Consider the following 26,336-nt stretch of genomic DNA (forward strand, 5'->3'; position numbering starts at 1 on the left):
GGGCCGTGCGCGGGGCTCTCAGTGCGCTGGCCGTCATTCCTAGGCTTTTTAGTGGGCAGCTGCGCATGGTGCGGTGGGGATTCCTCTCGCCTCGCTGCAGCTACAGCGCGGAGAGCCCTGTGAAATCCCAGCATCAAACCATCAATTTTTTTTCCTCAGGCGGTTACGGGTCTCTTGGGACGCACCCGCGAGGCAGCCGCGAGCTATCCGCTAGCTCTTATTTTAACCCTGGGCCTCTTTTTTTTTTCTCCTCCAATTTGGACAGGGCTCACTGCTGGTTTTTATTTTTGTATTTTTTTCCCACAGCCTCCTTGCTGCGAGCCCAAACAACGGTGCGCTATCCGTTGCCTGATTCGCTGTTTAGTTACGTACAAAACGGGGCCCTAGGCTGATCTTGCTGTCCCTCTTTTGCTTTGGTTTACTTTTTTTTTTCTTCCCGTTATTCACTTCTTTTTCTCTTTTCTCTGGTCTTCCCTTTTTTTGTTTTTTATTTTGTTTCCCTAGCTGGAACAGCTTAGCAGCAGAACCTGCAGGCACGAGCAGGCCATATAAGCAGGCCACGTACCGTCTTGGCTGCGGGTATCTCGACCGCCGTGTTATTTTCCCCAGCTGCTACTCCAGGTTCAGGTACGAGGTATAGATCACACACACCACCACACACTCCCAGGCAGGTGTCAGGCACAAGACACACTGCACTGCACTATGCCCAGTCCAGTGGTCAGAAGCCACGCCCAGCTCATGCCGTGCCATGGATCTACGCGGAGTCATTCGCATCTGCTGGCTGACGCTGGGCTCTGCTCCAGCTGCCCTTCTCACCACCTACAACACAGTGCTGTGTTTTACTAGCGCTGCTGCATGTGGCCGTGACGTCTTTTTTTTTTTTTGCCCCTGCTTGACTTTGTACTGTCCAGAAATAGCTGACAGCGAGACCCACACAGCCGTCAAAACACCGCCAACCCACGAAACAAACGCCCGCCTCCACTGCCCCGATGTCCGGTGCCCTGGCCGTTCTTTTGTCTACTGGCTGATTCTATCAACCCCTCGAACGGCGAGTGTCTAGATGCAAGGCCTTCCCCATCGCCTCCCTCTTCGACTCGACTCTCCCCCCGTTCTCCCCAGAGCTGCCCGGGCAGCTCACTATCAAGACGTCTTCCTCAAAGAAGAGAAAGCTTGCCCGTCCCTTGACGATCGATCTTGACGCCCACTCACCATCGCCAGACACCGCCATCCCCTCGTGCGAGCCCGACGACGACGCCGCCCTCTCCTTTTCCGCTACGCCCATAGCCTCCGGGCTTGAAGCGCCGCAGTACGTCCGTGCCGGCTCCATCCCAGCATCCAGCGTCCCCCCGCGGCTCCAGGCCCAGGCCCAGCTCAGCTCATCCCTCGTGTCTGCCGACTACGCCTCGTCCGTTGCCTCGTCTCCCGGCACGTCCAACTGCCCCGATCCGTCTGTCGAGAGTGAAAGAGGAGGAGACGACGCAGGCTCTGTGCGAACCTACGCCAGGAGCCAGTCACCCTTCCTCATCTCCAGGAGGGCCATTATGAATGGCGATGCTGATCTGCCTCAACGTTCATCATCCCCACTGAAGCGACGAGCATCCAGCATGGATCCCGAAACTACTACAAATAAGAACGGCGATGCTGCCAACGGCAGTGCCGAGGACGTAGAGATGACATCGTCATCCGTCCCCTCGGCGGAACTGCCCCGCGCTATGAGCGTCGACATCGTTGAAATCCCAGATCCCAAGCCGTCAACCAACGGCACCGATTCTCCTGCTCAGTGTAAGTCCTTTTCATAGAGAGAAAGAGAATGGAAGCATTCCAAAGATGAGAGTCAAGGAAAAGTAAAATCTGGTTGCAAGATTGCTAATACACGACTTTTCTTTTTTCTAATAGCTACTCCCCCTCCCTCTCTTACAGAACAAGTCAAGATAATCGAAACGCTTCTCAAAGCCGCGGCAGATACGCTGCCAGAGGAGGGCGACAAAGCCTACCTTGTATCGCGCACATGGGTGGACAAAGCATTATCCTTACGTTCAGGCAAGACAGATACGACCGAAGCATCATTGGGTCCAATCGACAACTCAGACATCATCGAAGAAGTCCTCGAAGAGCCGGGCCATGAAGACTTTATCCGCCTCAAGCCCGGACTTGATCAGCAATCATTCGAGCTCTTTCCCGAAGACGCATGGAAATTGGTTGTGGAATGGTATGGCCTCGAACAGGGGCAAAAGCCTATTGTCCGGACGGCTATCAAAACTGCTGCCGATACGCAATCTGACTCTGAGGTCGTATTTGAGCTCCATCCTCCAATTTTCCGAATTCATCGCGTCTGGTCTGAACTCAGTCCGCTGCCCATTGAGTCGTCTCTCAAAGCAGATAATCCGCCTCCTCTTACTATCGCCAGAAGTCGCAAGTATCATGCCCAGACTTTCATCAAGGATATAAAGAAGCTTGCTGGTGTCCCGATTGACCGCAAGATTCGGCTATGGGTGGTAAATACAGAGCAGCTTAGCACAAACAATGCCCAGCCTCAACCTGCCCTGACAACACCGCCTGATTCCCCTGGCCGCAACCAAGATGCGAATGGAGATGAAAACTCCCCTTGGTCACACTTACTCGTTGACGTAGCGGCCTTTGCTGCCGCCAGGGACGCCAGACGGTTGGCCACACTTGAAGATCAAACCATAAATCCTAACTACAATGGCTCCTCTCCTATCCAGTTTTTTGAGTTGGTGACTGATCAGGCCCTGATTGTTGATGAGCTAGTCGACAAGGGGGTCTGGGTGAGCATCTGTACAAGCCGGTCAATCCTTGACAAGGCAATGCCCACGCGAACCAACAATACCGCATTATCCAAGGCATTTAGCAATAGAAGCAGCCCTAGCTCTTCAGATGGGCCTGCCACTCGCGGCAGGATGCAGAAGAAGAAGAATGGCCGGAGCTTGGGCGCTGTGGGCTTGCATAACCTCGGAAACACTTGCTACATGAACTCAGCGTTGCAGTGTGTGCGTAGTGTGGAGGAGTTGACAAAGTATTTCCTTACAGAGGCGTACGCAACTGAACTCAACAAATCCAACCCCCTTGGCTACAACGGAAAAGTGGCTATGGCGTACAACGGGCTGCTAAGAGAGATTTATGATGAGGGCAGAGGATCTGTAAGCCCTCGGGATTTCAAGAACACCGTTGGCCGCTGCCGCAGCACCTTTGCTGGCTGGGGTCAGCAAGACTCACAGGAATTCCTTGGCTTCCTTCTTGATGCCCTTCAAGAAGACCTCAGCCGCATCAAGAAGAAGCCTTATATCGAAAAGCCAGATTCTACAGATGACATGATTAACAACCCCGAGGCAATCAAGGAGATGGCAGATAAGGTTTGGGACATTACCAGAAAGCGAGATGATTCTATTATCGCGGATCTGTTCACAGGCATGTACAAGTCAACTCTCAAGTGCCCAGAGTGCGGTAAGATCAGCATCACTTTCGACCCTTTCAACAACCTGACACTGCCCTTGCCTGTCGAGAATATGTGGTCCAAGACGGTCAAGTTCTTTCCCCTCAACGACGTCCCTGTCATGTTTGAGATTGAGCTGCCCAAGCATAGCTCCATCGAGTCTCTCAAGCTATTCTTGTCAATTCGCACAGGCGTACCGGCAAATCGCATCATGGGCGCTGAAGAATTCAAGGATCGCTTCTTCAAAATTTATGATAACAGCGGCGACATCTCTGAAGAGATTGGAGCATCCGATATTGCGGCATTCCACGAGTTGGAGGCTGTGCCTACCAATTGGCCTGCAAAGGGCGTTCAGAAGAAGCCTCGTTCCATGTTGGACCTGGACGACACTCCGCCTGAGACCGTCGATGAGTGGAACAGCGATCCGAGGTATGAGACGATGGTAGTCCCTGTTTTCCACCGACGACCATACATCACAGGCAGAGGGCCTGAGGGTACCTCTCCTCCACACTTCATCACTTTGACGAGGGAAGAGGCGTCGAACTACGACGATATCAAGCGTAAAGTGTTGGAAAAGGTATCAACCTTTTCCACCTGGTCAAAATTCGCTCTTACCCAGCAACAGGAGCCTGAAAGCCCGGAAAACACGGAGTCAGACATGGTCATAACTAATGCTTCTGATGCCGACTCATCTGGGGACAGTAAGGTTGTTGCCAAATCTGTTGAGGGAGAGGACGATATGGTTGACGTAGCCATGAAGGATGCTCGCAGCAGTACCAGTACCATGCCTCCTCCCGAGCTACCTCTGCCTCATCAGCCCCAGCTTCTCCGCCGTTTTAATGCCCAACGCCCCAAGTTTATCCAGCCTGGAGAGTTCCTCGACCCTGAGCTGCAAGGTCTGTTTGAGCTGAGCTACTTTGCCAGCCAAACTGATGGTCCAGTGCCCACCGGCTGGGGAGTTGTTGATAATCACAAAACGCTTCCAAGACTTACGGATCGTATCCCAGAACCGCCAACCAAGGAAGAGGATGAACCAAGCCCTGAGAGCTGGAACAGCACGGCCTCTGGTAACGAGGACAGCAGTAACGAGGACGAGAGCCCACAGCCAGAGTCCCCACAGACACGTATGATGGATGAATCCAGCGAAGATGATGCGCCTCCTGGTGCCCGAGTAAGTTCTTTTCTTTATGTTAATTCGCCAAATGATTGTTTTTAGCTGACTCTTGATAAACAGCAGCAGGCTCGATCTGCGGTTAATAGAGCTCCTCAGAAGGGCGGCCGTAAGAAGTTTAAGAACCACAAGGCGTATAACAAAAAGGGCAACAAGCGTCGTGACAAGCAGATGCGTGGTGGCAAGCTGGCAAACCGCTCACCAGCTGTCGAGTCTGAGCCGACACCTCCAGCAGTTGCTGATGGTGGCCCATTAATCCGACTTCACGAGGGTCTCGTAGTGGACTGGAGTGAGGAGGCTTGGGAAACTGTATTTGGCTACACTGGAAAGAAGCAGCACGAGGCACAGGGAGCCAAGACATTCGCTGACCTGGAGACTATCAACGACCCTGCTCTTAAGATTAGTCAGAGGAAACGACAAACTCGCCGGTCCCGAGGTATCACCTTGGAAGAGTGTCTCGATGAATTCGAGAGAGCCGAAGTCTTGTCAGAGCAAGACATGTGGTACTGCCCGCGATGCAAGGAGCACCGCAGAGCAAGCAAGAAGTTTGACTTGTGGAAGACACCAGACTATTTGATTGCACATCTCAAGCGCTTTAGCAGCTCTGGATGGCGACGAGACAAGCTGGACGTGTTAGTCGATTTCCCTATCGAAGGGTTAGATCTCACCTCAAGGGTCATTCAAAAAGAGGATGGAAAAGAAGAGATTTACGACTTGATTGCTGTCGACGACCACTACGGAGGGTTGGGTGGAGGCCACTACACCGCGTATGCGAAGAACTTTGTGGATGGACGCTGGTACAACTACAATGGTAAGAACCACCAATACTCGCATCTCATGAAAGTGAGATGGAACAAAAGGCTAACTTTGAATAAACTAGATTCTTCGGTTTCATCCGTTTCTGACCCCTCGTCGGTAGTGACAAGCGCAGCATACCTGCTCTTCTATCGTCGCCGAACTCACGGTCATCTGGGTGGCCCGCGGTTTGGACAGATTTTTGAAAAGTATAACTCGGAAACAAGCGGAGATGACGGGAGTAATTCGAGCGAGGAGGACAACTTTGTTCGTGGCTCGCCTTTAAAGGCCGGTGTTACTCACACCACGATCAAGCCCCTTTCTGATACCCATGACGGAGAAGTACCGCCATATGAAGAGGCCATTCGTAGCATCGAGGACGAAGGTTCAAACAGCTACCAGGTTGCGGGGCCAAAATCCCTTGATTTGACACAGAGTTGGAGCTTCAGCAGGCTCGATGGCAGTGGAGCTGAAGGGTCTACGGCAGCAGACTATGCCAGCGATGACGCACAATTCAATTCGTCTGGCGACGAGCATGGTAGCTCGGGAGACTTCTTTGAAGCTGACACTCACATGACATCGGCTAGCTCTATCAAGGGGGATGTGGCAGGAGAAGCACCGTCGCCGGCGGGAGCCCATGAGGACGTCTTGACCGTCCCTACCGGGGCTCCCAATTCCGATGACTCTGATGAGGTCGCCGAAATCCACTTGGAGGGCGAAAATACTGCCCGCGAAGAGTGAAGTGATGGCATAGTGAAAGCCTGGTCCAAGACAGCTTGAGCTACGGATATGATTTCAACGACCATGGCACGTACATATATATAGACACTTGATGTGATGAATCACGGTTTGCATGTCGAATGACTTTGGGAAATTCACTATGAGATGGAGGAGTAAAAAGGAAGGGGGTCAAGGGGCATACACACACATGCACTGGACGTGTAGATAGAACTTTAGATGACGATGATTATCCCGTCTGAAACCAGGCAGGAAGGGACGGCAACTAGCCGCATGAATTGACGATTGCATGTACAGAATATGCATTATGACGTCCTCGAATGGAAGATCAATAGCACAAAGTGTATAGTCAGATACATAGTATTATCACATGGCAAGCGCACCATTAATTCTGACTGCTTGCACGCTGCTTTATAATTCGAGAAAGGGCCCACTGCTTTTGGCGAGCGAAGAATACTACCATCTCTCACGGGCGTTGGCACAAAAAATGATATATCATATGCCTTTGCCCTAATGGCTGGCTGCTGCTTGTTTGGGCGATCTGGGGAACGAGAGACAAGCAGGGATTTATTTTTGATTTTTGATTTTGACAGGTGGATGAAGCAAAAGCAAGTCATTCGCGTGGAGTATCCGGGGAACGGGGCGCCACTATTGAAGCATTGAGTTTGGCTCTTACATGGTCCTACAGTACAGTACACAATACGTCTGAATTTCAAAGTGGTGGCGTGGAAGGGCTGAGAGAGCTGCATGAAAGAGGTAAAATGATGTGTTAATCACAGATATGACTAATGATGTTTTGCTAGTAAACGGAAAGTCGGCAACAATACATTATTTTGCTGCTGGCACATGGCAAAATATTGTAGGGTAAGATTACCACGTATCGGAAAGATTACAACATTTTTCTCTCTGTCTTCTAACACTCGGAACTCGGAAGAGAGAGTTTGTTATGAGGCTGGGCGCACGATTCATTGCATTCAAAAATTTTACCCAACTAGGAAAAAAGCAGTGGCGCGTATTTAACTACCGAATGCGCGGATATGCGTCGTTATCTGTCATTTGGAATTAGATGGGGGAGGCAATTCTTGATAAGCGGATTTGCAAACTGCCTGAGAAGGGCAATTGTGTGTCTTTCTCTCTTCTGCGTAGTGCGCGAACCAGCACTTTCGCTTGACCTGGCTTCACTCGGAGAAGGATCGGCTTTTCTCTACCTGGGCTGAAAAAGGATCGGCGGCTTGGATTAAAAACAAGCCCAGTGTGGCAGGGAGGGAGGGGACAAGAAAAAAGGGGAGCTACTAAAATGCTTACTAGGTTGTAAATTTTAATATCTAGAGCCTTGTAGCGCCATACGGGGTAAAATGCTTGTTCTGGCAAACAGGTTGCAGTATGGAGGAGGTTCCCATAATATGGAGCCCTTTTTCTTTATTGCAAAGAGAGATGTTGCCGAACTTTTGAAAGCGGGCAGCGGGCTATGCTCTGAAGAGAGAATGGTGAAGAGAGGGGGGGGCAGAGGGTTAGCTTGGGTAGATTGAGATTGAGATGTTAAAGCATGGAGTTAATGCCGAGGCGATTGATTGATTAATTGTCTGATGGGTTTAGTGCTAAAGCTGATAAGCGAGCGCCCTTTTTTGCGATGCTTGCGTCTCAAGCTGAGGGACTAGACTGTTACAAGAAAATTGGAACCCTGATAAGGTAGTATTATTTGGCCATTATTTTAGGCTTTGGATTTACTCGTGTAGGCAATTGTTCATTCGCCGGCGTTTAGTTAGTCAAAAGCCAGTACATAGCACTTATTTCTAATCATTATCTGGGTACACATTCCGTGTATTCGCTGATAAATTGGCACCACGGGATTGGACTGCATTATCCATATGGAGTATTGGGAAGCGAGCAATGCAGGGCGATTGTGATGTGGGATGCGTGCTGCGATGCAACGCAGCAAAAGCAGGGAAGCTAGCCCTGCCACATCAGGGCCGGATGGTGATTAGCCGGCTGGATAAGACGCTGCTGCTACTGCCTTGAATATGGGCTCAGAAAACAGGCCCGTGGAATAACTCCAGAGACGCTGGATGGAGTATTGAGCAGCAATTATAACTGGGGCAGGCTGCGACTCGCTCGATGGGATCGGGCTTCTCCGTAGTCCCGCGACAGAGCAGCGAATCGGGACAAGGCCTCTGCGTTGCGGAGAGGCTGAGGATTTAGATTTGTGCTAATGCATGGGAATAGTAATACGGTACAGCTAGCGACAATACGAAGGAGAAGATGAAATAGAGATTCAACTGCATGACACAGACGGCGACGAGAGAGAACCTTTCCGAGCTGCCGGGACTCAGGGTGGTAAGCCGCAAACAAGCACAAGACAGTGCAGTGCTCTGTACTGCGCTACAGGCAGTAATAGCTGCTTCTAGTCGTAGCAGCGGCAGCATTGGGAATAGCAGGCAGCGTAGGAGAGTGGGCCCAGCGCGGATTAGACCAAGGATGAGGGTTAATCCTTGGCTTAATTCCGCTTAGAGCAATACATCCAGTAATCGCGTTAGCACTGGTAAGCCGGAATGGCGCGGTCGGGGCTTAAGATGAAAATGCGAACGCTTGGGCCAGCTGCGAATCCCAGATGAGGCTAAAAAAACTTCTAGAAGCCTGCTAGAAGCCCTAACGAGCATCTAGTTCGCCATGCTAGCAAACAAAAGGGCGAGAAGGCGTGAGCAAGACTGGGCTAACAAGGAGAAAAGGAAGGAAAAAAATAAGACACTCTAAAGCTAAGAGTGAAAAGCGGGCCGATGTTCAGTTGTACGCGTCTTATTCCCTCCTGTCTGTTCATTCTTCGGCACGCTCCGGGCTGGGCTGGGCTGAATTGGGCTGGGCTGGTGGTTCTATTGGGTAAAATGTCAAGCCAAGTCCAGTCTGCAGCTGTGTTGGGTGTCACCGTGCAGTGCCGTGCGCTGCGCTGCCGCCCAACCAAAGGCAAACACGCAACAGGACAACAAGGTCCGAGCAAGGCATGTGCAAATCGAACTAGTAGGGCTGTGGCCACCCGTAAATCTGCGTCCGACGTTGAGATGAGGCGAGGCTGGCGGCGGCAGTGAGATGGCGGCCACTTGCCGAGAATTTGGGGATTGTTGCTCGCCCTTTGCGAGTGGCGTGCCGGCTCAACGATCTGAGTCCGTGTAGCGCGCCACTGTGGCAGACCGACATACATACTTCTGACGTAGCTCTGTGGGCATCTAGGGCAAAAGGGAAAAAAGGGAGACATCAATGTTCTGCTAGTCCGGAACCCAGGGACGGGAGCTGGACAGTGCGGCAGCATCAGCATCAGCATCAGCAGCAGCCTCGGCATCCCGAGCGCGAGTCGGTTTTATTCTTGTAGCCAATGCCAGCACCGTGTATTCAACGTCCCCCTTTCCAGTTCCTGCTCGTCAGCCTCTCATCCCAGCAAGCAACGTGGACAGTACCGGCAGTGCGAGAATGACGATGTTCATGGGGGATCACCATCCGATGTGCTTGCGCCTGTCAGGCACTCGTATAAAAAGTGCTGGCATCAACCAGCTAGCAAGCTCCCCCCTGTCCGGTTCGGGGTCAAGGGCGGGGGGAACACGCGAAGCTCCTATTCTCTACATGCAGTCCCTCTCACTCTTTATTTGACACCCAGAATTATTCGCCTGGGCCAACCCAACAGCACAGTATGCTTGTAGCCAGACAAACTTCGCGAGCAATATAAATAAGCGAGACCGAGTTGGCCGGAGGTCCAGTGCGAGGCTTGCGTGTTTCGTTTCGTCTCCACGATTCGGCTCAAGGTGAAAAGCTGAGGCTGGAAATGTCCAAGGTCAACTGGAGCGCGTACTGTAGCTGACTCCATAGATGCCAAACGGAGAAGTCCGTTGGCTCGGGCTTCATCGAATCGTTCGATCACACTCCGATTTGCTTCTAGTAGTAGTAGTAGTAGTAGTAATTTTTGCACTATTTGATTCCTGGGGCCGCGAGTCAAGCAAAATGCCACGGTAGTGCGTCTTTTTGACGCACGTAATTTTTAATCCTCTTGCTCCTATTTCGCCCTCTTCTCGGTGGTAAGCGCCCTCTGTGACATAGCTGTACTGTATGCTTCTCTGCCATGATCCTCTTTTTATTTTATTTGCTTTTTGAGTCTTTTTCGTCGAACCTTGTCCTAGGCGCCACCCTGCGAGCTGAAAGAATGCAAGTATCCACAGCCCTCGAAGTTTGCCCTGGTTGTTGCCATATAAGAGCAAACAGCCGTGTCCACCCCCTGGCATTCCCCAGCCGAGACGAATGGAGCGCGGGCCCTGCAAGCTGGGCCGCTGGAGCCCGGGATGAGGATTCGAGGCGTTGCTTGGGCGCCGAGCCGGCGTCGTGTCGTCTTGTCTGTAAGCCGGAGAGGGCCAGAGCTTTGCAGCTTTGCGCTGTCTCGATGTAGCTGCAACAGAGACTCAGAACAGAGTGCGTTTTTACCGACACGAGCAGCGTACGTGTCAGTAGCTGCTTTTCTTTCCCTTTTTCCCACTTGGATATTGCCATCGTCGGGCCGGCCGAGATCTGTTTAGCACGGAACGCGGGAGCTATGGAGCGATCAAGATGTGACAGTCGTACTCGTCTCGCCACCAGAGAGGTACCTACCTATGGAGCGTGTAGGTTTGTAATAGTATGGATACCTTACAGTATGTAGGTACGGAGTAGTCGCTCATACGTACATACTTGTACTTTCTCTAATGGCTGCCTCATGCTTGCATCGTCGATGATGCGGATGGGTAAACTGCTGCCCGGCGAACCACAGGCAAGCTCCAAGTGTTCCCACAAGCAATAATCTTACAAATATTGGCAAGCATCCTCCTGCAGCATCCGTGACAGCAGCTGCAGAGGCACAACCCACTAGAAAAGGGCATCAATCAGTGTAGAGTATTATTAGACAAGACCAGGGCCTGGCAAGGGAAGCGACGGAATACGGAGAATATTACTATTTTGCTGTGCGGTGCATGGGGCGGCACAGTGCGAGCGCAATTTGCTGCTCTGGTCTCAAATCCATGTGAGGGCGCGTTCTTTTTTTGGGTTTCTTTTTTTAATTGCTGCTAATTTATAGCGAACTTGGCTACTGCCAACCGCTGTATTTTCATCAAAACCTCTACCAGCAATTGGTATAGCTGTACAGCATATAGCATTGATACTTGCAATTGATAGCACTGCTACTGGCAGCAGCACCCAAAACCGCTGGCTCTGGTTGGCTGGGCGTCTCGTCACCGGGTGGGCCGGACTGGCGCTGCCAACCCCTCATTACAAATTTGGAAGCCTTCGTTGCAGCCTTCTTTTTCTTCGTGGAAGACTTCTTCCAGTGTTCCATAGCGTGAGTCAATCTGTGCTCGTACATTAGTGGTCCGTGGCAGGCCGTTTGGCACACGCTGCACCTGCAGGCGTTGCACCCACCCACCACCAGGGCCTCCGCACAGGCACAGCAACCACCAGTCAGCGCTCGCGGATGCGCGCTTTGCATTGTGCTAGTGCTCATACCTGAACACGGACAGCTAATTGAACTGAGCTATGTGCAGAGAGCTACCCTGGTCGGCCACCTACGTGTACAGTACGTGCGCTTCAGTCACCAGCTGGCATCGTTTGTGCTGTACAAAGTAGGGATGAGGATGATGCCGATGATGCTGATGAATTGGCGATGAGCACGGCATGTTCGAGTGGCCCAATTGACGTTGTGGCGAGTCTGTTGGGTTCCCGCTGAGCGCTGCTCCAGTCCACGCTGCACTGTCCCCGAGTCTCTGTTCTGCCGCTGCTTATCTGCGACACCTTAGACCTATGCTCTCCGTGCTTTGGCCTGTCTCCACGATATTGATCCAATGTCGCAGGATGAAGTAGATAGTAGAGGCACGCCGCAGGTACTTCCAGCTCCTCGTAGATGTCAACTGGCATGCCGCGCTTGTATGGGTGCCAGTGCTCCATGGCACTAAGGCACAAGACTGTGTACCTGTATGCAGCGTGCAGCGTAGGGAATCTGCTGCAGTACCTGCTACCAGCAGGTCATGTATGGGGCACTGTATGTGTCCAGAGCAGATGCAACTCCTCCCTCCCGCCTGGCACCTTATATCGAAGCTCTCCCTCCGGCTTCTGTCCCCTCCAGTCTCCCCTCCCACGGGCGTTGCCCTGATTACAGCTTCACAGTGAACACATCGCCGGCCGGCCATGGCGTCGTCGAGCAGCAGGATTCGCTGCCCTTGAACCCTTCCTGCCACTTAGATATAAGATACAAGATACAAAGTCCTACCTTGCCTGTCCTGGACTACGACTACCCTGAACAACTCAACTCAATTTCTGCCATCTTCAGGGCAGCTTTTCTTTTTACTTTTGCTGTTATCTTTTGACTTTTTCTCAGCGCCCTCTCCGCTGCGCCAGCCCCCGCTCTGCTCGCCTGAAAAAAAATAAAGAAGAGAAAAAGAAGAAACGAGAAGCCACCAGCTCTCCCTTTCCCTGTGTCGCTACGTGCCATTCGGCGCCTCTCTTCACTCTCCGCCAAGCCATCTATTCTCGCCTGGCTCGCGATCTCTCTCGCTTGCCAGCTTCTCTCCCTCACATCATCCTCTCGCGATAACGCCGCCGATCCTGTCGCTCCAGACGGCTGACGTCTTGCCCCTCCAGCAGCGACTCACTAGCAGCCCAAGCCTGGATCTTGCGCCCACCCGTGCCATAATCTTTCCGAGCTAGGCCCCAAGCACGGCCTTGCAGGGCGAGAAACGAACTAGAAGCGCCGCTAGACGCTCGCTGCTCCCCACTGCTGCGTCCGCTAGGCCCAGCGCTGCAGCGCCGGAACCAGCACGCACCACAGCAGCCACATCCCGCCACCGGCTGCAGCATCTGACCAGACCAGAAGCCATCCGGGGCTTCTGTGCTGTCCGGACAGGCCCAGAAAAGGGCCCAGAAAAGCACCTGGAGCACCCAAAGGCTCCCCCTCTGGACCCGCCCACGACAAGAGCCACCCTTCTTGTGCGACTCCAGAAGTCGCCTTCGACTCTTCTCTGCTTGTTCCGCGACCTGCGGCGCTGTGACTTGCGTCTCTGGACCAACTGCCATTTTTTCCTTTTCTCCTCTACCATTCGATCCTCGTCCCAAAACCTGTCTAGATACTCACTCGGCTGTGTGAGTGCTGCAGGGAGCACCCTCTCTTCTTCTTGGCCTTCTTTTTTCTTCCCTTTTCAACCCACGATCCGACGTCAGAAACTCCCTCTGATGCTCCTCACTCCGCGTCGCTCCCGACAGCATTGACTCTCTTCGACTCGTTCCTTATTCTCTTTTTCCAAAGGATTTTTAGGCGCTTCTTCTTGAAAGCAAGTGTCCCATCTTCATCGTCGTCCCGGCCGCCCTGTCGCATCACCAATCAAAACCCACAACCACACGCTTTCCTTTTGAAATTTCTCTCCCTTTCGAATCCGCGCGCGCTCGAGGCGATCCCAGCTCCAGCGTATACTCTTCTTCGCACTCTTCTTCTTCCTACCTTGAGCTCTGGCTCCGACGCCCCCCGTGCATCAATTTACCCTGGATTTCCGATTCGCTTCGCGCTCTATCCTGGACGCTGGCTGCTCTAATTTCGAAAATCCCGAGACACTCGCCGATCCAATTGTGTCGTCGCCTCGTGTGCCCTTTCAAATAGCCTTGCGCGCGCAGTAATCCTTGCCCGTGTGGCCAACGTGCTCCAGTCGCGAGACTGGTAGCCTCCCGTTGCCCACCATGGACAGCCTTGCTTGCCATGTCATTTACGTCAACCGCAGCGTTGGGGAGGCCCGGCTGCTGTGCGCCGTATCCGACGATCTCGCGGCCTCGCCGACCGACGGTTCCCCCGATTGGCGGCACGATCGCGTTCGAGAACTCGTCCAACCTCTCCTCGACGCTTTTGGCGATGGTTTGTTCCTCCTCCTCCTCTGATCTGTCCCATCGCTTCTCTTGCTGACTCGTCGTGCGCAACGCACAGTTCACGTCTGTCCCACTGGCGCCGCCTGCATGGATAAGCTTATGCAACTCCACGAAGCTGGCTCCATGATCGATATGACGCCCGCCATTGTTCTTCTAGACACACCCCATGACGAATGGATACCCGAATCATATCCCCTTCATAACGCCTCTTCCTCCGACCCTAACCTGGTAAACCGCGACGCCGAGATTCACACACCTGACGAGAACCTGTACGGCTTGGCGCTCCTTCAGAGGCTCATCACCGAAGCCCACCTGCGAAGCATCTCCAAGCTTGTCGTCCCCATCCCTGTCATCAGCTACCCAGAGTCCCGCGAACAAATGACCGACGGCACAGCCGAGCTCTTGTCGACCGCTGCTGGCACTCTGGCCGCCAGCCGTAAGCTCATGAGGAGGTGCTTGGATCTTGGTGCTGTCGACGTGATTGTCGCCCCCCTGAGCCCCAAATGTATCGCAACGCTGGAAATATGCGCTTATAAGGCCCATAGGGATGCTGCTAGGGACCAGCAAGCCATGATGGAGATAACAAAGGGACGAAAGCGATCATGGGTCGGGATTAACGATCAGAAGCCCTATGCTTATCTTCGAGAGGCAATGGTCTCTGGACTCATGAAGGGAATCTGTCGCCTCTCCTCCGAAGACGACCATATCGCCGGCGCGCACATTGCCGTTTCTTCCGAACGCCAGGCTGTCATCACCGAGGCCGTAGGCCGCTGGCATTTCGATGCCCATGAGTTTTCCGACGATGAGCTACTGGTCGCAGCTTTGCAGATGTTCCGACACGCCTTGACTTCACCAGAACTCGAGAAGTGGCGGATACCAGCAGGTGAGTTTGTAATTGGACACCCTTTGGAGGTGCTAAGATAATAAGCAACCACCCCTCTTTGAAAATGCCTGCATCCGTTCAGCCGCTGGAATTTCAATCTGACCAATGATTTTAGACCAACTCATTAGCTTCCTTGTCGCATGCCGGGCTGCATATAATAGCTTTGTTCCGTATCATAATTTCCGTCACGTGGTAGACGTTCTCCAGGCGACATTCAATTTCCTCGTCCATATTGGCTCGTTCCCTCCGTATCCGACATGGTCTCAACCATCGCCGAAAGTCATTAGGTCGCCAATCGCGGCACTCGTCAGCCCCTACGAAGCATTAACTCTTCTCATCACGGCTATTGGCCACGACGTCGGCCACCCTGGAGTCAACAACGGTTTTCTGACTACATTGAATGCTCCACTAGCGCAGCTATACAATGACAAGTCCGTCCTGGAGTCCTTCCACTGCGCTGCGTATTCGCAAATCCTTCGCAGATATTGGCCTGCGGTATTCGAAGACAGAAAGATGCGTGGCTTGATGATCAGCTCTATATTGGCGACAGACATGGGCGTTCATTTTGACTACATGAAAAAGTTGGGGGCTCTCAAGGAGAAGATCGAGGCTGATAGTAACATTGACAACTGGAACGGTCGCCAACTTGACGATACCAAAGTCCTCGCGTGTGCGCTGCTTATCAAGTGCGCAGACATTAGCAACGTGGTAAGTAATACATGCAAATGGAGGAGAAACGGCTCAAAATCAAAATTAAATATGCCTTTCTTTCTTGGACGTTACTAATTCGGTCACAGGCTCGTCGCCACTCGACCGCACTGAAATGGATGCATATGCTCTCGGAAGAGTTTTCCCGGCAAGCTTCGATGGAAGACGAGCTCGAAATCAAGTCATCTTTAATGGCAGCACCGAAGAAAGACCCTCTTTCCCTCTCCAACGCCCAGCTTGGTTTCATGAATATGTTTGCTATACCGCTATTTCAGGGTGTGGCTGAGATAATGCCAGGCATGGGATACACCGTAGGCGAGCTTCATACTAACAAAAAATTCTTCGAAGACAAAGTGCGAGAAGAACAGGCCAAAGAATCACACGTGAGGACGAGGACAAGGAGCTCCACTGTTGACAATGACAACGAAATGAAGAATATCGAGATTTCGCCTGCACCGAGCCCTTCAACTGCCAAGTCCGGCCACGATCCTCACACCCCCATTGAACACCAGGACGTCAACGGTGTGACTTTTGGCGCTCCTTCATCCTTTGATGCCGTCCGAGATTTGACAGAAGGCGATCCATTCTCCTGCCACCGACCCGACGATCCAATGGATGGCAAAATGGTGTCTCCAAAACACCGGACAAGCGACACTCCGGAGGGTAGCTTATCCACCGGCTACCATGCCGATTGGGCTTCTCAGGCCGCGAGCACGGCTACAGGCAAAATTACGTTGTCGCCGAGCACACAGGGCACCAGCATAGTTAGCAACGAGGCCGGAGACCGAAACCTGGGCGTTCCTGCGTATAACATGTCGCCGCTTAGCCTTAAGGGATCTCCGACATCACCACGCCGGGACCGAGACCAAGACCGGGATCGAGACACCTCGCAAGCAGATGAAGATTCGCCATTCGGAGGTAGTATCGGTAGAGCTGAAGGCAAGGCCCTTAAGAAGCGACCAAGCAGGTTTAGGATGAAGGACTTTCCCTTCTTTAAGAGGAGCAAAGGATCGAGCCCCCCCTTTCCCACCGCGGACACGTCAGGATGAGGAAATGCAAGCTATAGTACAATTATTGTAACAAGCTGCAAGCAACCCTCAAAAGCCACTCAAAAAAAAAGAAAGAAAAACAGCAAAAGTCTTTTGCGGCAAAGAAGCAATATGTACCACTACTACGCGAAATGAAAACCCCGCGACATGGCTATGATTATGGCCCTATGATTTACGAATGCGATTTGTGCGAATAACAGCTCTTTTTTATGCTGGGTTACGGCCTTTCTCACGGATCGCGGGAAAATCAATTCATTTGGTTCACGGCGTTGGACCCTTCAATTCGGCCATATCTTGCCAGTTCTATGTTGCGTGCTATGACGCTTTCTGAACGGATTTACCGGAAAATAACGAGGGTTTTCGAAAAAGCAAAAAGAAAATGAGAGAAACAAAGAAAAAAAAAACCAATCTCATTCAGGTTCGGACCTGGATAGAACACACATATACACATATACCTGTATACCTAACACTTTTTATATATACTTGGACGGGAGGGGGAACGGCGATAAGTATATACCCTTGGGATCGGGTGTCGCGGCTTTGACTTTTTTCCTTGTGTTGCACTATTACACTACTCTCATTAACTTTCCCTTTTTTCATTTTCTTCTTCTCTTCTTTTTTCCTTTAGGGCTTAGGGTTTTACTATGGTGTATTAAGATATGTATGAACAGGAAGAAGAGGATGAGACAACTGGAGAGGGCGTTAAAACGGCTAGGATGCATAGGATACTAGAGAACGGCTGCAAGGTTCGAGAGGGTAAATGGGCGAGCTCATGGTAACAGGAGGGCAAAAGACACTGCATTGTGTTTTTGGAAGGCCCAAAGTGCAACAGGCAGCTCTTGTTTTTGGTGCATAGCCTTCGAGTTGAATACAGTTTACCCCGACAATAACAAAATAAAGCGGGCATTTCAAGCTGAATTCTTTTACTGTTCTGACGTGCTAGAAGGTTTGTCGTCGGTTCTTTTTTGAGTGAAAAAGATGATGTGGTTGCCTTGACTTGTATTCCCTTTTTCTTGTATGGGTGATTTGATATGCCTTATATGCCGATTCAGTTTTGGTCAGGGAGGCAAACTTTGTTCTGTTTTTTGTTATTTTTTTATCGTCTCGCGTTGCGAATACTGGGCAAGTCGCCATTATTCTTTTCCTTTTTTGTTTTTCCCTCTTTGGAGTAGAGTTTAAGCCTAGTTTATACCTTAGCTCTTTATGACCTTTATGTGTTCGTACTTGGCGTGAATAGGGGGATGATGTGGAGTAGAAGCGGTATCTCGAGATAGCTGTTACGTAGTAATGGCCTTTTGCCTGTTTCTACTTTTGGGCGACGGAGGAGAGGTAAGGAGAATGGATATTCGGGCTGTGGTAAAGCTGCATACTTATTGATGCGTAGATAGAGTCTGTTATGTGTGTATTTGTTTCTTCTCTGAGGAGAGAGATGGAAAAGGGGGCCGAGGCATCTAGACGATATGCATAATAAGAAACCACAGAGGGGGAATGTTTAACTCTTCGCGTCATAACTTGTCTCAGCGTTTGAATTTTTAGGTTTCATGGTGATATGTGCCACTTTGGCATACTCTGGTCAAGGACGTAACACCCACCCTACCTCCAAGACAGGGGTAATCTCAGATAATACTCCTCCTACCACAAGAAGGGCCGAGAGAAGAAGAAAAATAGCTTATATCATTAAAAGTTTGCCAAATATTTAAAGTAATGACTATTTTACTTGATTAGATTTGAAATTTTGCAGCTATTTTACGGGATATCTCTCTCAATTACCCGCATTATGCATGGCAACGCGTTTTCTTCATGCCGCATAGCAGGGCCATAAAGATATATGCAATTACATAGTCTTTGGATTACTTTTATCTTGTTGGCTTGACTTTTTAGTAGTCAACTAGGAAAATCACGGCAACGTTTGAAAAAAACGGTAAGCACAGACATGTGGTCCTTTTTATAATCGGGATGCAACCCGAATCTAGATAAAACGTGTTACAAGTTTACAGCATCGAAACTACAACTTTGAGGCCACGAATACAATCCGTAACACATAGAAAAAAGAGCAAGCGGGATGGAAACGATGTTTACGACTAACAATATTGACCTCCTCGCGCCATAACTGTCTCAATATCTAGCTTTTCAATTCCATGACGATATGCGCCACTTTGCCCAGGACTACTCAGTCCGATATACAGACACGTTAGCCTCAGTAAAGCACGTCTCTCTCTTTTTTTTTGTTATTCAAAGGTAACCTAGCCAACTGTTCTCCTTATACTGACTTGGCTCTCAGTGTTCTATCCTTTATCATTGTATTCTTTCAATTCTGTTCCCTGCTTTAACTATTATAACCCCATTTATGTACTTGGTTATACCCATATCTTTATTTCGTGGTCCTTGTTACACATATATATGGTGGTATATTTATCTAACTTCCCAAATACAGGCATTTTGGTAGTGTAACTCGATCCTCAGCCTGTTTCTTCAGCCAGCTCCACTGGCAACGACATCATTTCCGCCCTAGCAAGCCTCTCCCCAAACTCAAGGCCACGTTAAAAGTCAAAAAGACGCACACTACCCCCCAGAAACTTTATTCATGAGGAAACTGTACCGATTCATGTCATTACATATCAACCCCAAACAGTGCAGCCTGTAGACCAGTGTTTAGCAGTTAGATAAGTCATCAATGTCACCCGGGTCCCCAGGAATTATTTACAGAAGGAATCTCAGATAGATAGTCCAGAAAATTAGGTATAATGGGGGGCTGATTAGGATGCTCACTGTGATGACGTGCCGCTTCCGAGTACGCCCGTGTGTCACGCTCAATGAGTACTAGATCCTATTAGTGGAAGCATGCAATTTTAGCGATGGCAGCTGCGCTGTCATAACGGATTTCATGCGCTCTTGACAGGAACACGCGCGATTCTCTTCAAGTTTAACACATCAATACGTACTTGATGCCGATCTGCCTGGATCTTGGGTAACGGAGCTGTGGAGATAGTTGATATAAGAGAGCCATACTGATCCCACTCGAGTCAATCTTCAGGGTATTGTAGGCTTGACTACTAACTTGGGAAACCATATAGTGCCCCGTGAACTATTCACGTCACTATTGATTAGGCGAGTAATAACAGGACCTGAAAACGACCGACATCAAGGAACATCTATCGGTAGCGCCAACTCCCTTTGTAACGGGCAACGTTGAATGTACATGTACCAGGCAACTAGGAAAAGCCCCCAGAGGATATCTCATCGCCCTACTAGACTACGTGTATCATTCATGGTCAAGTGGCTGGCAAACTGCTTCCTCAGTTATGAGACTTATAATTTAGCTGTCATTTTCACCCTACTAGACTTCAGTTAAAGACTAGAATAAGGTCATCTGAATTGTCGTGTTAGAACGGGGCTAGATGATACTATAAGCATCCATACTCTTAATCCACCTCTTAACACTTGAAAACATTTTACAGCGCTGAAAGAGGGCATATTGGGATAGGTAAATATACAAATAAGAGCTCCATACTACGTGCAATATATATATTCCTCTTTTTTTTATGGATTTCACTGCTTGATCTTCACCCAACGCTGGATGTGTGGCAAGGATGCGCCAAAACCAGCGTATGTCAGCTGTATCTCTCTCGATTCCCTTTCCCTGTGAAATGGTGACGAGGTCCCATAAACCTCGAATGCTTCGGCCCGCTTTTATATCAAATTCTTCCACATAACGGACAATTCGCGGTTCCTGACCGTATTGACAAGGAAGTGATTGCACTCTGCGCCGTATATCTGGACGGCATGGATATCGACACCCCGCGTATGGTCTTTCGCTAGAAAGTTTGCAATGTTTCTATGGCGGCTTGTTGTAAGCTTTTTAATAGAAGAGCATACGGCGGGGTGTAAGTATAGGTGGTTTAAAGGATTTAAATTCCACCCACATCTATCTGCACACTGCGGTAGTGAGTGAGTGGGTGAGTGAGTCTGGAATCTTTATTGAGTTAGCGGCTGGATGACGTCGCAGTACACGCGCTCGAAAAGCTGTCCGGGCAACTTTTCCCTTTTACTTTTTTTCCCTTTTACTTTTTTTCCCTTTTACTTTTTTTCCCTTTTACAACTTTTGGCTTTTATCTAACCCATTTGGGAAGCGCGCTCGCAACGCTCCTTTATCGACTTGTACTAACCAGAATCAGTAGATGGGAGGAAAAGTCCATGTAATGGAGAGTAAGTAGTAGCAACTGTCATATATCCATGCAGCTGCGCTCTCAGATGTATATATAAATAGTGTGGTAGGTAGCAATAATTATAACCTCTTAATACCTATGTAGACGACATAGATATCAGCACTCTACTGTATACTCTTCACTTGAAAGTTTACAAGAAGCTGCTATAGGAATGTTATAAATTTTCCAGCGGAAGAGCCTGCTTGTGGCGTGTCAACCTTTTGGGCTGGCGGTTGTCCAGCCGCCTGCGTGCTGGGATTCCTAGTTACATCCCCTGTTGATAAAAGCGGTCGGCATTTTTTAACCAGTTTAGGAGGATCCCTCTGTTGCTCGGAACTCGGGATATCAAGCCCCCCCCTGGTACCGCTCACAACCAATACCTAGGCTAGATGGGAGCAAGATGGGAGCATAGTGACGGAAAGTACATGTAAGTAGCAACTATTTTATATATTCATGCAGTGGCGCTCTGAGACGTATATATAATTAGTACAGTAGGTAGTAATAATTATATATGCCCTCTTATATATATAGACAACATCGATATCAGCACTCCACTGTATGCTCTTTCGCTGAAAGCTCATAGCACTTCTATAGAGGCTTGTAAACTTTTTAGCGGTAGAGCATACGGCGGGGTGTAAGTATGGTTTAGAAGATTTAAATTCCACCCACACCTTTCTGCACGCCGGGTGCTGCGAGCGAGCGTTTATTCTTTATTGAGTTAGCGGTTAGATGACGATATGCGCGGTCAAGAAGTTGTCCAGTTGGTAGCCTTTCCCTTTTATTTAACCCATTTGGGAAGTGCCCCTCGCAACATGGATATCGACGTCTACCTCCACCCTTCGTTGCGTTGTGAGCCTGTTGGGCTGGCGGCGGCTGGACCACCGCTACTCGTGCTGGGATCCCCAGTTCATCCCTGTCGTCAAAAGCGGTCGGCAATTTTTTTTTTATCTAGTTTGGGATCACTTTGTTGCTCGGAGCTCGAGAACGAACTGCTCACAAGTTGGGAGCAAAGTGATGGAAAGTACATGTAAGTGGTAACTGTTTTATATATCTCTGCAGCTGCGCTCTCAGACTTATATATAATAAGTAGCAATAATTATATATACCCTGATATATATATATAAAGGATATAAATGTTAGCACTTCACTATATGTCTCTTTCACCGAAAGCTTATAGCATTTCTATAGAGGCTTGTTGTAAACTTTCTAGCGGAAGCGGAAGAGCATACGGCGAGGTCTAAACATAGGCCAAAGGATTCGAATTTCATCCACATCTATCTGTAGGCTTGCGGTGGTGTAGGGCTGACCGCCAGATGCCCCATCTCATGCTTCGCCTTTCATAGCACGCACGCGCGCTTTTCGTCAGGTAAGCACCGCGGAGGGCTACATGTAGCAATTGTGCCGCCGCGCCCCGCTGCGTGTCCCGCCTCTTGCCATATATGAACCAATCCCATAGCGCATAGTTGGTCGAAAGGGACACAGGGTGCATGTATGAGAATGATATGTGATCAATATTGATTGCACGAGCTGGTTGTCTGCAGCTCAGATCAGCCCGGCTCTTTTGCCCGTGCTCCAAGTTCTCTGAGCCCGACAACCACACCACATCATTTGTGGGGAATCTATTCCTAGGTAGTCTAATATAGAGTGGCTCTGATGGCTACTTTGTATCTTTTGGTAAGTAAGCGGTGCCTCTCATGTACATGTACTCATAGAGTTCTTTCTTTTCTCTTCTTGCTTTTTGTTTTCTTAATTTTTAGACACGCGCAGGCACGCCTTGCAGTGCTTATACTGAGTTTTCATCACGATCGCAAAAAAAAAAATGCTTTGAAAAGCAACCGAAAAATCCTGGTTTGGCTTTCTAATCGTTTCGTGATTAGGTGTCCCAGCAACCTCAGACCTGGCACTAGAAGTACAACGAACAGATGTATATACTGCGTTAATTAACAAGTCCGGAGTGTGGGACTGGGCCCTTTCTCCCCAGCTCACCTGTACAAAAGTAAATGGTGCGTGGTTCAGCCTTAGGATGTAGCTATTAGGGGCACAAATTGTCCCTGTTACCCATTATAATCTACAGGTGGAGACATATGCATATGTGTAAAGATTGCCTTGTGCTTGTGGCAGGGAGACAATTCCTCGTGATATCTAACCACAAGGATCGGTGTGCCCAATGTCCAGCGAATGTGGCATACAGCTTGTGGGGTTATCAGAGAGTTGATACAAGGATTGGGCTCTAGTATGTCAGTAGATGTGGGATATAGTGAAAGTAGCAATAGTTTATCATATCCAATCCCCTTTATACAATATTATTTCTTGAACAATCTAGATAAAATGGACCAGAGATCTTTTGCCACTGCCCCATTACTGTCTTCGTCCTCACAGATAGCAACACTCGCGGCTGAACCTCTAGCAGCGATGGTTGAACTCAGGGAGGCACTGAAAACAAAAGAGGCATTAGAAGAAATCAACGCCCAGATCTTTGCGGCACAGGCAGCCGGCACCCAATGCTCTGTTGCTCTTCCATTACAGACACCGCAACGCTGCCCGAGCGCTCCTGGTAACGACACACCATTTACGTTCTCTTCTGCATCACAGCAAGGCAGCGAACAGACCCGGAACCTCATCGATCATAGGGTTTGGGAGGAGATACGAGCCTGCACATATCGGGATGCAAAAGGATTCTTCAAGAGATACTTTGAAGATAAGGAGTGGTCAAGTCGTGCACAAGACGTGTACGAGTCGATTAACGCACAACATATGGGCAACAAATGGGTTAATCTTGCTGGTTCACCCGATCAGAGTCGGGTATTAGAATGGCTATTTTCAATGCAGGAGGATCTTCTCTCAAAGGAGCAACGCTACTACTGTACAACAAAGTCCACGACAGAGCTTACTAGAGGGGAGGCATGTCGGCAGATTGACTTAGTTGTCAGAAGAAAGAATAGAGATCCATCAGACATAAAGGATATTCGAAAAGACATCGCGGTTATTTGTGAGCTCAAGGCATCAAGTCACCATGGTATCAAAAAGCCGCTAATACAGCTCGCCGTATACGCCCGAGATATTTTCGCCAATCAACCAACGCGCCGATACCTTCACGCATTTACTATCTGCGGGAGTAAGATGGAGTTGTGGGTATTTGACCGCTCAGGATGCTATAGCCCTGGCCCATTTAATATCCACGAGCACCCAGACCGATTTATTCGGGTCCTCTCAGGGTATATAATGATGAGTGAAGACGAGCTTGGTCTCGATACATTTGTACAGCTAGAAGGCGACTCTAGTTTTATAAATATTGAAGGCAGTGAGGGTAAAGTACAGAGGCTACAATTGCATCCAGTGCCTCTCACCCACCAGCGAGCGATTGTATCCCGTGCAACATCTTGCTTTCTCGCAAAGGATCCAGATTCCAATGACTACGATCATGTCGTCAAGTTTTCTTGGCCCTCTGACGAACGGAAATCCGAGACAGATTTCCTCAAATTAGCCGACCAGAGGGGAGTTCAAGGCATTGCTAGACTAATTGGCCATTGTGACATCACCAACGTCAATGATATACGCTCGGGCATAACCTTCACGAAACGCTATTCCTTCAGAGGCACTGCCGGAGGCGTATCTTCCTTTTCACGAGTACTTTTTAAATCTCGACGCCTCTTTAACAAGCACATTAGTAACATAGAAAGCTCTGCCAAGCGCCCGATGAAGCGCAAGCTAGTTGGTGAGGATCCGAAACCTAAGCAACCCAAATTCGAAAATCGACGGTCGGGCCTCCAGAATGAGGTTACGTATCCCGCCAGGGAGAGCGATGGGTCTCGTTCAGTTGCGTCCAGCAGCAGTTTATATGATAACCGTACTCTTCGCTGTCTCATCATCTCTCCTGCAGGCCGCCCGATCTACAAATACCAATCCCCTGTAGAGTTGCTGAAAGCGCTTCTCGATGCGATTAAGGCACACCAGTCTCTATATTCCAAGGGAAACGTCCTTCACCGTGATATATCTGAGAATAATATTATTATAGCTGATCTGAAAAAGGACGGTTTCTCAGGCATGCTGATTGATTTGGACCTTGCTAAGGAGCTTGGTAGCGGGAGATGCGGTGCACGCTGCCGTACGGGCGCTATGGAGTTTATGGCTATTGAAGTGTTGCGCGGTACTGATCACACCTACCGGCACGATCTTGAGTCTTTCCTTTACGTTCTACTCTGGCAGTGTATTCGCCGCGGCTGGGAGTTTGTGGGCCGGGCCCTTGCGAAACCAAGCCAGCTCACAGGTTGGTATACCGGCACTTTTGAGGATATAGCGAGAAATAAACAAGGCAACATGGATGGCAATGCATTCGAATATATTTTGGACGAGTTTCCGGACGAGTTTAACAATATCAAGCCTCTCTGCAGAGAGTTACGATCAATCTTGTTTCCTATCAAGGAAGATGCGTTATTTACTAGGACGCCACCGGATCCAAGTGATTTGTACGGACCAATGATTGATTCGTTTGACAAAATCATTGGTCATATGATGACATAACTTCTTTGAAGGAGCATTGCTTGCGATAGTACTGGGCGAGTTTGAGATTCATGGGCTTCATAAAAGTTGTATGGTTTATTATTAGAGGTTAGACAAAAATGAGAATACAGGTTCGGTTATCGTGGCACATGTACTGTATTGGTATTTATTAATGACCCCCCAAATTTGACCCGCGTTTTCAGACCAAGCATTATGTGCCTTTGCTTTCAACTAGAAGGCACAAGAACCATAAGTAATGTTGAGGCAAGTGAAGAGGGCCATATTGACGGAAAGTGTTTTCATGCCAATGAAAAGTAAACGCAGTCCAGACCTCACAGGTAGGCCTTAACACTGAAAGAAAAATACAAGTTTCGTTCACGTGGACTTGATGATTTACCAAAGCTTTGTTCCTTTTAACTCGTAACTTCTTTGGCAGTACATGTCCTTTGTTTAGGTACTTTAGCTATATAAAACGATACATGTAATTTATGCTTTGGTGGCTTTCGCAAAAATCTCTCTCTTATCATATATGACTTGGATGCGAAAAATTGAAAACGGATCCATCCAGAATCTCTTTGCTTCACATCCCGCAAGCCTCAACACTTCCAAGCCCTATACGCTGTTAATTAAAGATTTCATCCTAGGACTAACATTGTGGACTTTCGGTGTATTCTTAAGCAATCGCTTGTAGCATAACCTAGTCATAATTGAACTGGAGCCCATGGACGATGTCAACCTTGGTCGGTACATCGCTTTTCATGTCTCGCTGTGCAACGATCTATTCGAGGGATACATGAATATACCAAATATTGTGCCAAATCCGACTTTGATAGATAATGAGCGGACACGCCTCGCGCAGTGGGAATCAGACCTGCGCGGCTTTAGACTACCTAACGCTTCGTTTGATTACAGGTTGAGAGATGACCTT

General features: G+C 49.4%; 5 protein-coding genes across 5 annotated transcripts; 3 read left to right on the forward strand and 2 right to left on the reverse strand.

Annotated features, from left to right (window-relative positions):
* Positions 1-1,301: 1,301 nt before the first annotated feature.
* On the forward strand, positions 1,302-6,309 carry GGI43DRAFT_13936 (putative ubiquitin-specific protease UBP12). The gene is made up of 4 exons (XM_083199277.1): positions 1,302-1,782; positions 1,897-4,622; positions 4,692-5,433; positions 5,503-6,309. The coding sequence occupies exons 1-4, from the start codon at positions 1,542-1,544 to the stop codon at positions 6,156-6,158; spliced, it is 4,365 nt and encodes a 1,454-aa protein (XP_083066100.1). The 5' UTR covers positions 1,302-1,541; the 3' UTR covers positions 6,159-6,309.
* Positions 6,310-8,494: 2,185 nt separating this feature from the next.
* GGI43DRAFT_390367 (uncharacterized protein) lies at positions 8,495-9,475 on the reverse strand. Its single transcript, XM_083204307.1, has one exon. The coding sequence runs from the start codon at positions 9,466-9,468 to the stop codon at positions 8,866-8,868; it is 603 nt and encodes a 200-aa protein (XP_083066101.1). The 5' UTR covers positions 9,469-9,475; the 3' UTR covers positions 8,495-8,865.
* A 3,250-nt stretch (positions 9,476-12,725) lies between these two features.
* On the reverse strand, positions 12,726-13,226 carry GGI43DRAFT_378481 (uncharacterized protein; the record flags this gene model as incomplete). The annotated part of the gene is made up of 1 exon (XM_083202703.1): positions 12,726-13,226. One exon carries the CDS (start codon positions 13,224-13,226, stop codon positions 12,726-12,728), a length of 501 nt encoding a protein of 166 aa, XP_083066102.1.
* A 327-nt stretch (positions 13,227-13,553) lies between these two features.
* GGI43DRAFT_14003 (3',5'-cyclic-nucleotide phosphodiesterase PDE2) lies at positions 13,554-16,808 on the forward strand. The gene is made up of 4 exons (XM_083199285.1): positions 13,554-14,052; positions 14,122-14,946; positions 15,062-15,654; positions 15,744-16,808. Exons 1-4 carry the CDS (start codon positions 13,881-13,883, stop codon positions 16,701-16,703), a joined length of 2,550 nt encoding a protein of 849 aa, XP_083066103.1. The 5' UTR covers positions 13,554-13,880; the 3' UTR covers positions 16,704-16,808.
* A 6,278-nt stretch (positions 16,809-23,086) lies between these two features.
* On the forward strand, positions 23,087-25,429 carry GGI43DRAFT_427151 (protein kinase family protein; the record flags this gene model as incomplete). Its single annotated transcript, XM_083208773.1, has 4 exons — positions 23,087-23,141; positions 23,400-23,539; positions 23,705-24,215; positions 24,246-25,429. 4 exons carry the CDS (start codon positions 23,087-23,089, stop codon positions 25,427-25,429), a joined length of 1,890 nt encoding a protein of 629 aa, XP_083066104.1.
* Positions 25,430-26,336: the final 907 nt, after the last annotated feature.

The sequence above is a fragment of the Trichoderma evansii genome (genome assembly GCF_050947405.1).
Source record: "Trichoderma evansii strain SZMC 28006 chromosome Unknown GGI43scaffold_1, whole genome shotgun sequence".
Taxonomy (NCBI): domain Eukaryota; kingdom Fungi; phylum Ascomycota; class Sordariomycetes; order Hypocreales; family Hypocreaceae; genus Trichoderma; species Trichoderma evansii.